Genomic DNA, 13,525 nt, shown 5'->3' on the forward strand with positions numbered 1-13,525 from the left:
TAAAAACGAACAAATAACATGATGAATAACCAGAATATCTATCGGACACCAACTGGTGAACTGAGTTTATATTGTTAATGGCAGAGCATGCAGCAGTGCCCCCCTGCTGAATATAGTCTCCGACTATTTGACCTGGTGAAAGGCCTGGATAGAGTGGATGTGGAAAGTCCAGGACCAGAGGCCATAGGCTCAGAATAAAAGGATGTACCTTTGGAAAGGAGATGATGAGTAATTTCTTTATTCAGAAGGTGGCGAATCTGTGGAATTCATTGCTGCAGTGGACTGTGGAGGGCAGGTCAATGGATTTTTTTTAAGGTGGACATTGAAAGATTTCTGATTAGTAAGGGTGTCCAGGGCTTCTGGGGAAAATGGGGTTGAGAGGGATAGAAAGATCAGCCATGATTGCATGGCGGACAAGACTTGATGTAATGGCATAATTCTGCTCCTATAACTTATGAACTTATGATTGGCTGGAGGATAGGCAAAATTAAATTCCAAAAGGGATAACAGAATCATAGAGCCATAGAGTCACACAACATGGAAATATCTGATGAAGGGTGATAAATACGTTTAGCAAGGGCATTTCTAGTATCTTCTATTCTAAGTGAAAGTACGGTTCCTATTGTGACACTAAATGTATGCATCTTCCCTTGCAGCTATCTTATCATCATCCAAGCATTTTTTGTTAACAAATCAAGCTGTGCATTAGAATAGAGTCTTGAATCAAAATGCAACAAATATTTTAACAAATTAAAAACGCTTTTGTACCTTAAGGTCAGCAACTGCATACCCTTTCCTAAGTGCGATCTGGAAAACATTTAAACCACTAATATATGCTGCTAAGCGAGACAGGCTTTGCTTTCCACTGCCTCCAACTCCTACAAGCAGGGCATTTCCTCTTGGAAATTCTAAGATACGATTTATCCTACAGACGTGAGCCATTGCGTCTTCAAACAGAACCTTTAGAGATCAAATTTTAACAAAACATGTTATAAAGACGCTGCTCTATAAAGATTGGTACAAATTACCCATTGTAAGCGCAAATATTCTTGAATTCTTTAATTCTTCAGTGAACATTTCCACAAAACATTCCAAAGATTTTATAATTAAAACATTACATGCAAATAAAAATATCTTTCACATCTATTCTGAACAACCTAGATTTGCTGTATAAAGAAACACTGTGACATCTGTACACCATCATTATTCGCGCTGGAAAGATCAATCAACTTTCCAAACTAGAGGAGTTAAGGGAGCAAGGAACTCTAATTAATATTAATGTGTAGATTAGTGATAATGGGGAACCCTTAAAATGAGGATCTGTAGACATCCAACACCATTAAATGGCCGTGCTCTGCTGACTGAAACTTAGAGGTATTGCTGAGTAGCAAAGAAACATGCTGCTTTCGGGACCACGTCCCTGGCACCATGTAAAAATAAATGTCATTGCTTTCAATGGCAGCTAATTGCCATGTGATGATAGAAGAAGCTAGCATGGCACACTGCATTCACTAGAGTTTTATTGACACTTTAAAGAGGTGGTTATAAATTATTTTTCTGTGGCCAGAAGCAACAAAAATTATTTTCAGACATAAAAGACTGCAGATGCTGCAATTTTGAGCAAAAATAAACTGCATCTGTGGAGGGAAATGGCCAAATGACGTTTTGGGCTGAAATGCATTTTCATGTCCTGCAGCAAGCATCAAAGTGCTTTCCCATGACCTACAAGAATTATCTGGGTTGCTGTACCCAATATTTGGGGATCTGGACGAATCAAGTCCATTGCTATCAAGGTTTGGATGAAACCTCATCTGCAGCTGAGCTGTGACAGGGCAGAGCAATATTATGGAAGTAAAAATAGTATTTATGACATCGCAAATATGTTTATTTTGGGATCAAACATAATATCAATGTTACAAACAGTCCGGTTCAGTCTCAAACAATTTCCATGGAGGGATGGAATTAATAATGAACATTATGGATGGCTCTTATTTTCCCATTCTTCAGTTAAGGGAATTGTTGCTCTGAGACCCGCAGCCATGCCTCAGTTGATTTATCAGCATTGCTACATGGTGAATATTATCTGGAAGAAGAACTGAAAAGAACACGAGCACAGGACATATTCTGAGTGAGAGCATCACCCAAAGGATCTTGGATTCTTTATTCTTTAAAGTCACTACCACAAAGTACATAGAAAGAGCCCTGAAGGAGACAACCGGCTAACTGGTAAAATAAATGGCACAAGTGAAAAACCAATTTGACAATGTCCTTGCCATTATGGCTGTTATGGATGCATTTATCGCTGATAGTATTAATAAAAGTGACCACGTACAATCTTTATGAAATGTAGTCACATTCAGATGAATCTCTATGGTACTATGTGATACGAATGCCATGCTCAATGGACAGATTTCAAATTAGGCAATAATTAAGAGTTTTGCGTCACCTGCAGCAGAACTGTACTCCTTACGACCTCATGGCCCAACATGTTCCTTAATCTATCACATAATTTATGCAGCAATGTAACAAAACCAGCAGAACACATCAATGCTTTATGGACTTACCTAAAAGGCTAACAACAACAGTTGTTCCATGTTCATTCGCATCCACCACTAATCATTATTAACCTCTCTATCCTTAACAATGAAGGATATTTAACCACTTTGGCCATGTCCTACATGAATGGCCTGATTGTAACTTAGCCAAGTTGATTCATTTTTAGTAATAGTAAAATATGGCCACGGGAATTTGAAAAGCGAAAGTTCTGTGTATCCATAACATCCCTGGTACAGTGCTCTGAAAATAGTAACACTTGTGCTCAAACTGCCACTATATCTGCCACTTTCTCAAATGCTTATCTTAGCAAAGATGACCAATTGTACAAAAGCAAAACCAGACGTCCAAATATATGTGTGGCAATTTAGGGATAGTAAGATGGTCTCAACACTGATTTTGGATGATGAAGCATTATTAATGCAAAGAGTCAATGACTGATCCTTGGGGTCACCGAATGTGACAGCGCAACAATGGGGAGAGAAGTCACTGGTGACAATTCTAATTGCAACCCGGTGATTGGGAATGCAAACAGCATGTGTTTCCACCTAGATGAGCAACAATGGAGAGGCATTGAAAAAGATTCTGTGGTTAACTCTTCTGGATGTTACGGATTGAGAAGGATGGCAAGTTTCTTTAATAGGAGCCATTTTAATAATTTGACAATAGTGCACATCTGATTGGAGATTCACGCAAAGAGTTTTGGAAAAGATGTAAGCTGATTTTGCAGGCAATAGCATGGAGTCAAAAGGGAAACTCAAGACCGGGTTTAACATTTTGACGATCAAATGCAAGCAAATGGGACTAGCTCAAAAAGGCACCTTGGTGGGACTGGATGTGTTGACCCGTTTCCATGCTGTAAAACTATGACATTCATTTGCAACCACTGTGGAGTTAAGGGCTCTTTTTCCAAGAGATTGGTGATAACTTCAGATCCAAAGAAGAGGATTGTCTCTAAAGATATAGAACCGTTAATAATTTCAGCTAATATTGGGCCCAGAAAGTGAAGTTGAGTATTCAACATTTTAAAGGGACTTGAGTTAGAGGAGCAGCTGTTAAACCCATAAACAAAATGGATTTGGAGATGGATCAGTAGGAAAGGAAAGAAACTATATAGTTAAATACAAAACTAATTACAAAATGGAACCATACATTGGCGCCGCATGATGGCAGCCTGTCTTGTCCTTTTCTTCTTTTGTTGTTTTTAGTCTGTTGTTAAATGTATGTTTTAGTGTGTTTTTAGTTTTGTATTATGTGGGGGGGTGGGGGAAACTTTTAAAATCTCTTTCCTCAATGGAGATGTGACTATTTCCCTATCGTATCTTCATCCGCACTGCGGCCTAACATCATGGAGATGGCGGTCCCTTTGCTGGGGATCGACTTTTGAGTGCTCCAACCTCAGGAGCCTGCGGACTTAACATCGTGGAGTTTGCTATGTCAGGGATCCTTTGTCAGGGTTCGACTTCGGGAGCTCCGACCGCAGGAGCTTCAACCGCCCCGATCGCGGGAGCATAGATCGCCTCGATGCGGGAGCTTTGATCGCCGGCTGAGGGAGCTTCGATCGCCCCGACTGTGGATGGTTTGACTGCCCCGGCAGTGGGAGACAAGGAGGAATACGTTATTGCCTTCCATCACAGTGTGCTATGGTGGATGTTTATGTTAATTTTTATGTACTTGTGTGTTTTGCTGCTTTTTTGGTATGACTGTAAGGCCAATCAAATTCCTTGTATGTTCTTACATACTTGGCATAAATTCTATGCATCTTGTATCATTATTTCAAGGGTTAAGTTTGCATTTTTGGATCATGGAAATAAGAAACACTGATAAGCTAAATGATGATCGATTGGAAGAGGAAACTATGAATGTCATCTATTTTTACATTGTTCAAGAACCTGATAAATATCTTTACAAATTAATTATCCTTTCATCACAATGCTTAATGTTCATCTAACTTTTAATATTACATGAACAGAAAACAAAATCTGACAATAATATTACATTAAAAAATAGTTATTCTGTCAGTTCAATGCAAACTTTTTAAATCACTCACCAAATTCATCGCCGCATTGATTTCATTATAGTTGTCCAGAGCATCCACTAATAGTTTATTCAGAGTTGGCCAGTCACCCACAGACAAATACTTAGGTTCTCCAATACCAGTAGCAAAATGACAGAAAATATTCGGAATTTGAAAAAGACTGGACTCTTCCATATCCTGGCCAAAAAATATCAGTTTAAATACGTGTTATTGAAATTGTTCCAACAGTTTAGGTTATTTCTTTGTGAACTACTAGATATAAAAAAGAAGCTATTTTTCAAAATATTAAAAGTTACAATCTTATTTAGATAGGCGAAATATGGGAGATGCCATTCCATCCAGTGAATGGCTCAAGAAACAGAGGACCCAGATTTAAAATTTTGAGGAAATGATACAGCGGAAAATAAGGGCCTGTCCCACTTGCCAATTTTGTCGGTGAATGCTGGCATAATTGTCTGACGTATCAGGTCACCAAAAAAGTCGAGGCATGATGCTGTGTGATGACATGTTGACGTGTTCCCTCAAGTGTCACAATGTTCAAAATCTTTCGGCAACCCTGATACGTCAATAAATGATGCAGGCAGTCGTCGAAAAAAATCGCCAAGTGGGACAGCCCCTTTAAGCAGTAGCCAGTTATTCAGATAGTACTTAACAACCTGCTGTCTTTAAGGGTAGTAAAAACAGAATCAATCACTATCTTCAAACTGAAAATAGGCACCTGCGAGAGAATAATATGAAGGGATGCATGAGACCAACAAGAGAATAGGACTAACGGGATTACTCTGCTCGCAGCCAATTTTGATTCAACGTGTCCAGAAGTTCCTTTCTGTGCCTTAACAATTCTATGATTTATGTTCTATCATCCAACATTTAAATAACCATTTAAGATGAACCTCCTACTTGCAATGCCCGATTTATTTCTTTTTAACCTGGGATAATTTTAAGTGAAAACAATTAATTACCGCAAAGCATGATTTACACATGTGCTGCTGATGTTTTGGAAAGTTTTCAATATCATGTGTATCAACTAATTTATCACCATACACTCGAGAAGTTTCATGTAAGAGAAGTCGAACGAAGTCAAGATTATTTCTTGCACATTCTACTGTTGCAAACAGGAAACCCTGCAATAAAAACGATTAATTAATAAAAATCTGCCGTTTCTGATATTAAGGTTTATTTCATTATAAGATGACAGAGCTATTGTTTATCATACAAATCATTTTGAGAATATATGCACATAGACCATTAGCAAAGTGTTAAATGAATATTTATCTGCATTCTCTATTTCCTTCCTGTATTCCTTCTCGTAATTTTTTGTGCTTCAGTTCTCCACAGTGATTAGGAATAGTCAGCATGGTTTTGTGCATGGGAGTTCATGCCACTTGTGTGCCTCCATACATAGTAGGAATCTTTCCCTGTAGAGGGGGTAACTAAAACAAAAGAGCAGGGGCTTAAGGTGAGTGGAAAGTTTAGAGGGGATTAGAGGGGCAAGATTTTCCACACGGAGAGTGGTTGATATCTGGAACGCACGCACAAGAGTAGATACAATACTAACATGTAGCAGGCATCTAGACAGACACTGGAATAGCAAAGCATAGAAGGTAATGGATCTAATGCAGGCAAACAGAATCAGTATAAATATATATGGATATCGTTTGCCCAGGGGCCATTTGTATGATTCTATGTCTCTATTATTAAAGCTGCATCAGGTTTAGAATCTTAATTACATCAAGGAACAGTTTCCAGTGTATTTATTTTGCCTTTGGCATTTGGTAATTTTGGATTAGGTCACATGAAAAAACATAAGTGAAAAACATCTTCTTAAAAAACATAAGTGAAAAACATCTTCTTAAAATTAGCAAAACCTACATCCAGATCAGCAACCATTCCAACAGAGATGATCCTGGGATTCCGATACAATTGATCATCTTGTATTTGAAACTCAATATAAATAGGCATGAAGAAACAATGGTGGTCCAAGGAATTACAGAAGTGAAAATATCTCTATGCGATAATACATTTGGAGATAAAATGTAATACTCCACCTGAAATATATTTGAAAGGTCTCTCAAGTTGAAGATATAATGAAATTTTATGGCAGTTGGCAGGTAAGATGCTGTTATTTTCTGGTGCAAAACTGTCAATAAAAGAGTAAAGCTTACAAAAAACCTTATATATCAATGAGAAACTAAAAATCGAAGCCTACCTTCAAGCAGTGCCAAACAACCCAACTTCTAGTAAATCCACATTAAAAATGTATGCACACTTTAAAAGAAGATTGTTGCAATCAAAATGTTTTAAAATAGGCCAGAAAACTTAGAATCTGGGTAATTTATAATATATTTAATTACTGGAAAAGAAATAGACAGAGGAAAGCCACATTTTTTTTTGTCGCTATACATGCATTTACCAAGGGCTGCAGTGACCAGCTGTGTATGGAATTTGACCACGAGCGATGGAAAACTTCGATTTACTAAGTGTTGATGGAGGATAGCACTGTAGATGGAGTGAAGTGCATCTTGTCCTGGGAAACTCACAGCAAAAACACAGAAATGGCGCTGAAATAATAAGATATAAAAAAACACAATAATTATCTGGCATCAATATAACTAATCTCAGACACTAATATCTTGGGAATGCAAGTCAAGTCAAGTCAACTTTATTTGTCACATACACATACAAGATGTGCAGTGAAATCAAAGTGGCAATGCCTGCGGATTATGCAAAAACTACAGAACAGAACAGAATCAATATTTACATGTTAGAAAATATATATTTTTTAAAATGCACAACAGTAAATTAGTACAGTAAATTAATCCCTGGTGAGATAAAAGTTTACAGTCCTGATGGCCGGTGGGAAGAAAATGCGTCTCATCCTCTCTGTTTTCACAGCATGACAGCAGAGGCATTTGCCTGACCGTAGCAGCTGGAACAGTCCGTTGCTGGGATGATAAGGGTCAAGGGGTCACCAGGCAAGTGGGTCAAGTTCAGTTAGACCACTTGATAGGCATGGGTGAGTTGGACCGAAGGGCCTGATTCTGTGCTGTTTAGCTCAATGACTATATAGGTTTGATTCTAAGTTTGATTATAACTAAGTTTAATTTTTTCAGGTAAAAAAAATACAATTATGATAAACATTATTGTAATTAAAAGGTGGCATATTTTGTTTTTCATTACTGTTCGTTATTTACTGTCGTTTTATCATTTTCAAATGTACCTTTTTTCATGTATCTTAATTACTTTCTTTCTGTAATGTGCGCCTTTTAAATTGCATTAAATAAATTATAAAGTGAATGAATTTCACCGTGCCTTTGAAGAATGATAGAAATATTAATCCTACATTTATAAAGCCTTACTAGACTAATTGGGACCCGTTGGGTCCCATGTTCACACGGGAGGGCTTGTCCCCCAACGCAATATTACACCTCTCCACCAATTCCAATACTGGTAGCCAGTGGGGGGGGAGGGGGGGGGGGCTTTCTGGAGCGCTAGTATGGGTGTTGTTGGCCGAAGGGACTGGTTTCCAGAGGGCTGGAAAGGACGTGGGCCGAATGGATTCTTGTGCTGGCAGCTCAGTCACTCAGGCCTGGTGGGCTGCCAGATCAGTCACTCAGGGCTGGTGGGCTGACAGTTCACTCACGGCTATTCCTTGAAATTCCATTGCAAGCCCACCAAACTCAATTTCACAGCATTTCAGGCAGAGTGCAGGCCACCAAACTCAATTTCATTTCAGGCAGTGTGCAGGCCACCAAACTAAATTTCAGGGCAGTGTGCAGGCCACCAAACTCAGTTTCTTAATATTTCAGGCAGTGTGCAGGCCACCAAACTCAATTTCACAGCATTTCAGGCAGAGTGCATGCCACCAAACTCAATTTTGCAGGTCACCAAACTCAATTTTGCAGCATTTCAGACTGAGTGCATGCCACCAAACTCAATTTTGCAGCATTTCAGGCAGAGTGCAGGCCACCAACCTCAATTTGACAGCATTTCAGGCAGTGTGCAGCAAAGATTATAGAGCAGAGCAAGATAGACCACTACTCCGAAATCCAATGGTCTGTCGTGTAGTCCGTAACGGAACGTCACGGCGGCCATTTGTCTATGCCAAACAAGACATCTTTGGTAGCGGGGATGGACTCCAGTTATACAATCTGCTCTTACATCAGGTCGCAGGGAAAAGCAAAGATACTAGAGGCTCCTCTAGTATCTTTGGGGGAAGAAGACGTTTCCTCCACTCCTGAGTTGATCCAGGACTGATTCTCGGTCCCCCCGATACCAGATGAAGGCGGCCAGCGGGAGAGCCTCAAGCGTCTGCCCGCGGTCGGCATACCCGAGGCAGCGGGCAACGCTCCTCTTATATCTTTGGTGTGATCCGTTCCAAAGATTGATCCGCTCTATCATCTTTGGTGTAATCAGTGTTGTAGGGTGTTATATAGGCAGTGTTTTATATAGCATCGATAACTTCACATATTTAGTTAATATTATTGTTAATTTTATTAATATTATTGTAAATTGCAGCTCAATAAAAATGGCGTCATGTCTTACCCATGTCATACTACGCTCTTTTCGCAGAGTGGCGCATCTTGCTCTGCTCTATAATCTTTGGTGTTTTGGCCACCAAATTGCCAAACAACTCATTGCATTGTCATTAGAGGCTAACAAATCATTTATTGCAAGTACATTGCAGACTCACAGTTCAGTTGATTCACAGCTTAGAATCACAGTTGTGGACTCTCCCTCGTGATCTTCCAGAGTGACTGACTCATGTCCAGGCATCCGGGGTATTATAGTCCTGCCCCGTCACCAGGGGCGTTACCTTCATCATGGTGATTGACAGGCGAGAGGACCAATCAGCTGATCTCAAGATTTTTTAAACACTCATAACGTTTTTATTTTTCATCGATCAGAAAAATGCTCAGGGCTGCCTCAGCGGAGGACTTTGAGGAAATGGCCCAAAATCATAGCGATATATGGTAGCGTTTTTTCTAAAATCAATATACAGCGCAGACAGGAAGTGGTCAAGATGAGACTTTTAGTTATATAGATAGCAGATGTTTTGCAGAAGTGAGTTTCCAAAGAAAGAATTAAAAAGAATTAAAGTATAAAAAGCTAAATTTTGTATCAGAAAATGAAATGCTATACCAACCCAGTTGACATGCCCCGCTGAGTTACTCCAGCATTTTGTGTCTACTTTTGGTTTGGTTTGTAAAATGTAAAAGTTCATTAAGTGCTTGACGAGGAAGACAAAAATGCTGGAGAAACTCAGCGGGTGAGGCAACATCAATGGAGCGAAGGAATATGTGACGTTATCGGGTCAAGACCTTTCCTCAGACTGAGGAAGAATCTTAAGTGCTAGAGGTTTTAGGAAGGAACTGTAGATGCTGAAAATCGAAGGCAGACAAAAATGCTGGAGAAACTCAGCGGGTGCGGCAGCATCAATGGAGCGAAGGAATAGGTGACGTTTCGGGTCGAGACCCTTCAGACTGATGTGGGGGTGGGGGGGCGGGGAGAAGAAAGGAAGAGGCGGAGACAGTGGACTGTGGGAGAGCTGGGAAGGGGAGGGGAAAGAAGGAGAAAGCAGGGACTACCTAAAATTGGAGAAGTCAATGTTCATACCGCTGGGGTGTAAACTACCCAAGCGAAATAAGAGGTGCTGCTCCTCCAATTTACAGCAGGCCTCACTCTGGCCATGGAGGAAGCCCAGGACAGAAAGGTCGGATTTGGAATGGATGGGGAAGTTGAAGTGCTGAGCCACCGGGAGACCAGGTTGGTTATTGCGAATCAAGCGGAGGTGTTAGGTGAAGCGACCGCCAAGCCTACACTTGGTCTCACCGGTGTAGAGCAGCTGACACCTAGAGCAGCGGATGCAATAGATGAGGTCAGAGGAGATGCAGGTGAACCTCTGCCACACCTGGAAAGATTGCTTGGGTCCTTGAATGGAGTCAAGGGGGGAGGTAAAGCGACAAGTGTAGCATTTCCTGCAGTTGCAAGGGAAAGTGCCAGGAGAGGGGGTGGCTTGGGTGGGAAGGGACAAATTGACCAGGGAGTTACGGAGGGAGCAGTCTCTGCGGAAAGCCGACAGGGGAGGAGATGGGAAGATCTGGCCAGTGGTGGGATCCCGATGGAGGTGGTGGAAATGTCGGAGGATTATTTGTTGTGTGTGGCAGCTGGTAGGGTGGAAGGTGAGGACAAGGGGGACTCCGCCCTTGTTACGAGTAAGCAGATGGGGAGTGAGAGCAGAGTTACAGGGTATAGAAGAGACCCAGGTGAGAGCCTCATCTATAGTAGAAGAGGGGAATTCCCGTTCCCTAAAGAATGAGGACATCTCTGATGCCCTGATTTGGAACACCTCATCCTGGGTACAGATGCGGCGTAGACGGAGGAATTGGGAGTAGGGGATGGAGTCCTTACAGGAAGCAGGGTGGGAAGAAGTGTAGTCCAGATAGCCATGGGAGTCAGTGGGTTTATAGAAGATGTCGGTCAGAGGAACTTGTTCCCCCCCCCCCCCCACTCCCACCGGTGCCAGGATAACAGCCTGCTCTTGAACATCAAAAAAACGAAGGAGCTGATCATGGACTTTAGGAGGGAACATCATCCGAGGACGTACACTCCATTGAGGATAAATGGGGATCCTGTGGATAGGGTGAACTGTTTTAAATATCTGGGAATCCACATCTCCGAAGATATGACATGGGCATCACACGCCTCAGCACTCGTGAGTAAGGCAAGGCAGCGCCTTTACCACCTCAGGCAATTGGGGAAATTCAGAGTGTCTCCGAGGATCCTCCAGTGCTTCTACGCAGCGACGGTGGAAAGCATCTTGTCCGGGAACATTACCATCTGGTTTGGGAATTGCTCTGCCAAGGACAAGAAGGCTCTGCAGAGAGTAGTGCGTTCAGCTGAACGCACTATGGGAACTTCACTTGCCCCCCTGCAGGAACTATACATCAGGAGGTGCAACTCCAGAGCCAACAATATCATGAGAGACTCCTTCCACCCCTGCAACGGACTGTTCCAGCTGCTACGGTCAGGCAAACGCCTCCGTTGCCATGCGGTGAGAACGGAGAGGTTGAGAAGGAGTTTCTTCCCAGAGTCCATTCGGACTGTAAACGCCTATCTCACCAGGGACTAACTCTACTGAACGTTTTTCCTTCCATTATTTATTATGTAAAAGAATATGTGTGTTATGATTGTGTTTATAGTTTGTTTGGTTGTTTGTCTTTTGCACAAAAGTCCGCGAGCTTTGCCACTTTCATTTCACTGCACATCTCGTATGTGTATGTGACAAATACACTTGACTTGACTTGAATCACACCTATTTATCCCTTCACCCTCCCCATCCTCCTACATGCATCCTGTGGTTTCACAATTTGCAACTCTTCCAACCGTCTGACTCACACCTTCTGCTTTAATCTCTGGCCTTTGTTCCAACCATCTGCCTATCAAAGAACCCCTTGCCTTTGTCAGCGAAACGACACAAAGTGCTGGAGTAACTCAGAAGACTAAACCAGTCTAAAGAAGGGTCCCAACGTCACCTATCCATGTTCTCTGGGGATGCTGCCTGACCTGCTAAATTACTCCAGCACTTTGGGTCCTTTTGTGTATTAATCATCAATTGTAATTCTTTGTTTCAACCACATACAATGATGATACCTTACTCAATTATAGCGGACAATCGGCAAAAACGGACACCATTCCCCACCGTCCACCTCTGGTCCATTATATTTAGGTAAACCTGTATTTTACTTTGAGATTGCCTTACTGTGTCAGTCAAAATTATTTTTTGACCTAAATTTAGCTTTACTGATGAATTGCAAGTTGAATACATGATTCAAAATTTTTTAGCATTCTATCTTTTACGTCTGAAGTCCACAAGTCACAAGTCCAGAGGTCACTAATTCACTGTGTAAGATTTTTTTGTAGAACTCTGAATAATATTGCATCTCTACTCATAAGGAAGAAAGAAGATAAAACGTTATTGCCTTCCATCACAGTGAGGAATGTGGGGAGCGCTGTGGTGGATGTTTATGTTAAGTTTTATGCAGTTGTGTGTTTTGTTGCTTATTTGTTATGACTGTATGGCAAATCAAATTCCTTGTATGTTTTTACATATTTGGCTAATAAATAAAATGCAAATTAATTAATTACATTTTATTTCCTATTTTCTACAAAGCATTCTAAAAGAAATTAGGAAAATATGGAGGAAATGCAGACTGATTGTAATCAACAAAGCATGTCATATTTAAAAGGAAACTGTAATGAATTACCTGAAGCCGAGAATCAATTGTAAAGCTACCTGCTGTCGGATTCATACAGGCAACATATTGGCAATTATGAATATCTTTCAATGTCAACTTGACCTTATCGTACCTAATGATAAATAGGCACGTTACTTAAGGAAATATTTTATTATTATATGCAAATTTCTATGTTTGTTAACATTGTTTGTTAATAATTTGGACTATATTCACAATTATTTTAAAGAAGGTTTAATTGATAAAAAGGAACACCTAATTTCTGGATAGGAATCCAGCAGACACAGGCTTGGTCAATTTTAATAACCAAAATTCATTGGCATCCATAGGCTAGCTGCCAAATTCAAAAGTTATTCTGAGGAAACTCATCAGCTTTTAGCATACAAAGACTGGGTTTTCCTTTTTAAACTGCAAGTGGTATGTAAAGCTTTTCACCATACCTCGGTACACATAACTAAATTAACTAAAGCAAGTTAAAATCCCTTTCAGGTAGAAAAAGGGATCTCCAAATTTATAAATATCATAAAAGAATTATCACTCAAATATTATGATGTAAGAATAAAGCTTCTTTAGTTTAAAAAAACAAAAACTTAAAACTATTGTGATATAAAAAAGCTTCAGATGCAAGACTTTTAATAACGGTGATCTAAACAAGACAGGCACAACAACGATTATCAAT

General features: G+C 40.4%; 1 protein-coding gene across 1 annotated transcript in view; it reads right to left on the reverse strand.

Annotated features, from left to right (window-relative positions):
• The window catches only part of LOC129708244 (dynein axonemal heavy chain 17-like), a 184,232-nt gene that overhangs the window by 47,033 nt on the left and 123,674 nt on the right, over positions 1-13,525 (reverse strand). Inside the window, exons 45-50 of the mRNA XM_055653887.1 lie at positions 12,859-12,961; positions 7,005-7,152; positions 6,640-6,731; positions 5,554-5,715; positions 4,604-4,768; positions 769-960 (exon numbers count right to left, since the gene is read on the reverse strand). Coding sequence (XP_055509862.1) covers positions 769-960; positions 4,604-4,768; positions 5,554-5,715; positions 6,640-6,731; positions 7,005-7,152; positions 12,859-12,961 — 862 coding nt within the window. The remainder of the gene's footprint in view (positions 1-768; positions 961-4,603; positions 4,769-5,553; positions 5,716-6,639; positions 6,732-7,004; positions 7,153-12,858; positions 12,962-13,525) is intronic.

Source organism: Leucoraja erinacea, chromosome 23 (genome assembly GCF_028641065.1).
Source record: "Leucoraja erinacea ecotype New England chromosome 23, Leri_hhj_1, whole genome shotgun sequence".
NCBI lineage: Eukaryota > Metazoa > Chordata > Chondrichthyes > Rajiformes > Rajidae > Leucoraja > Leucoraja erinaceus.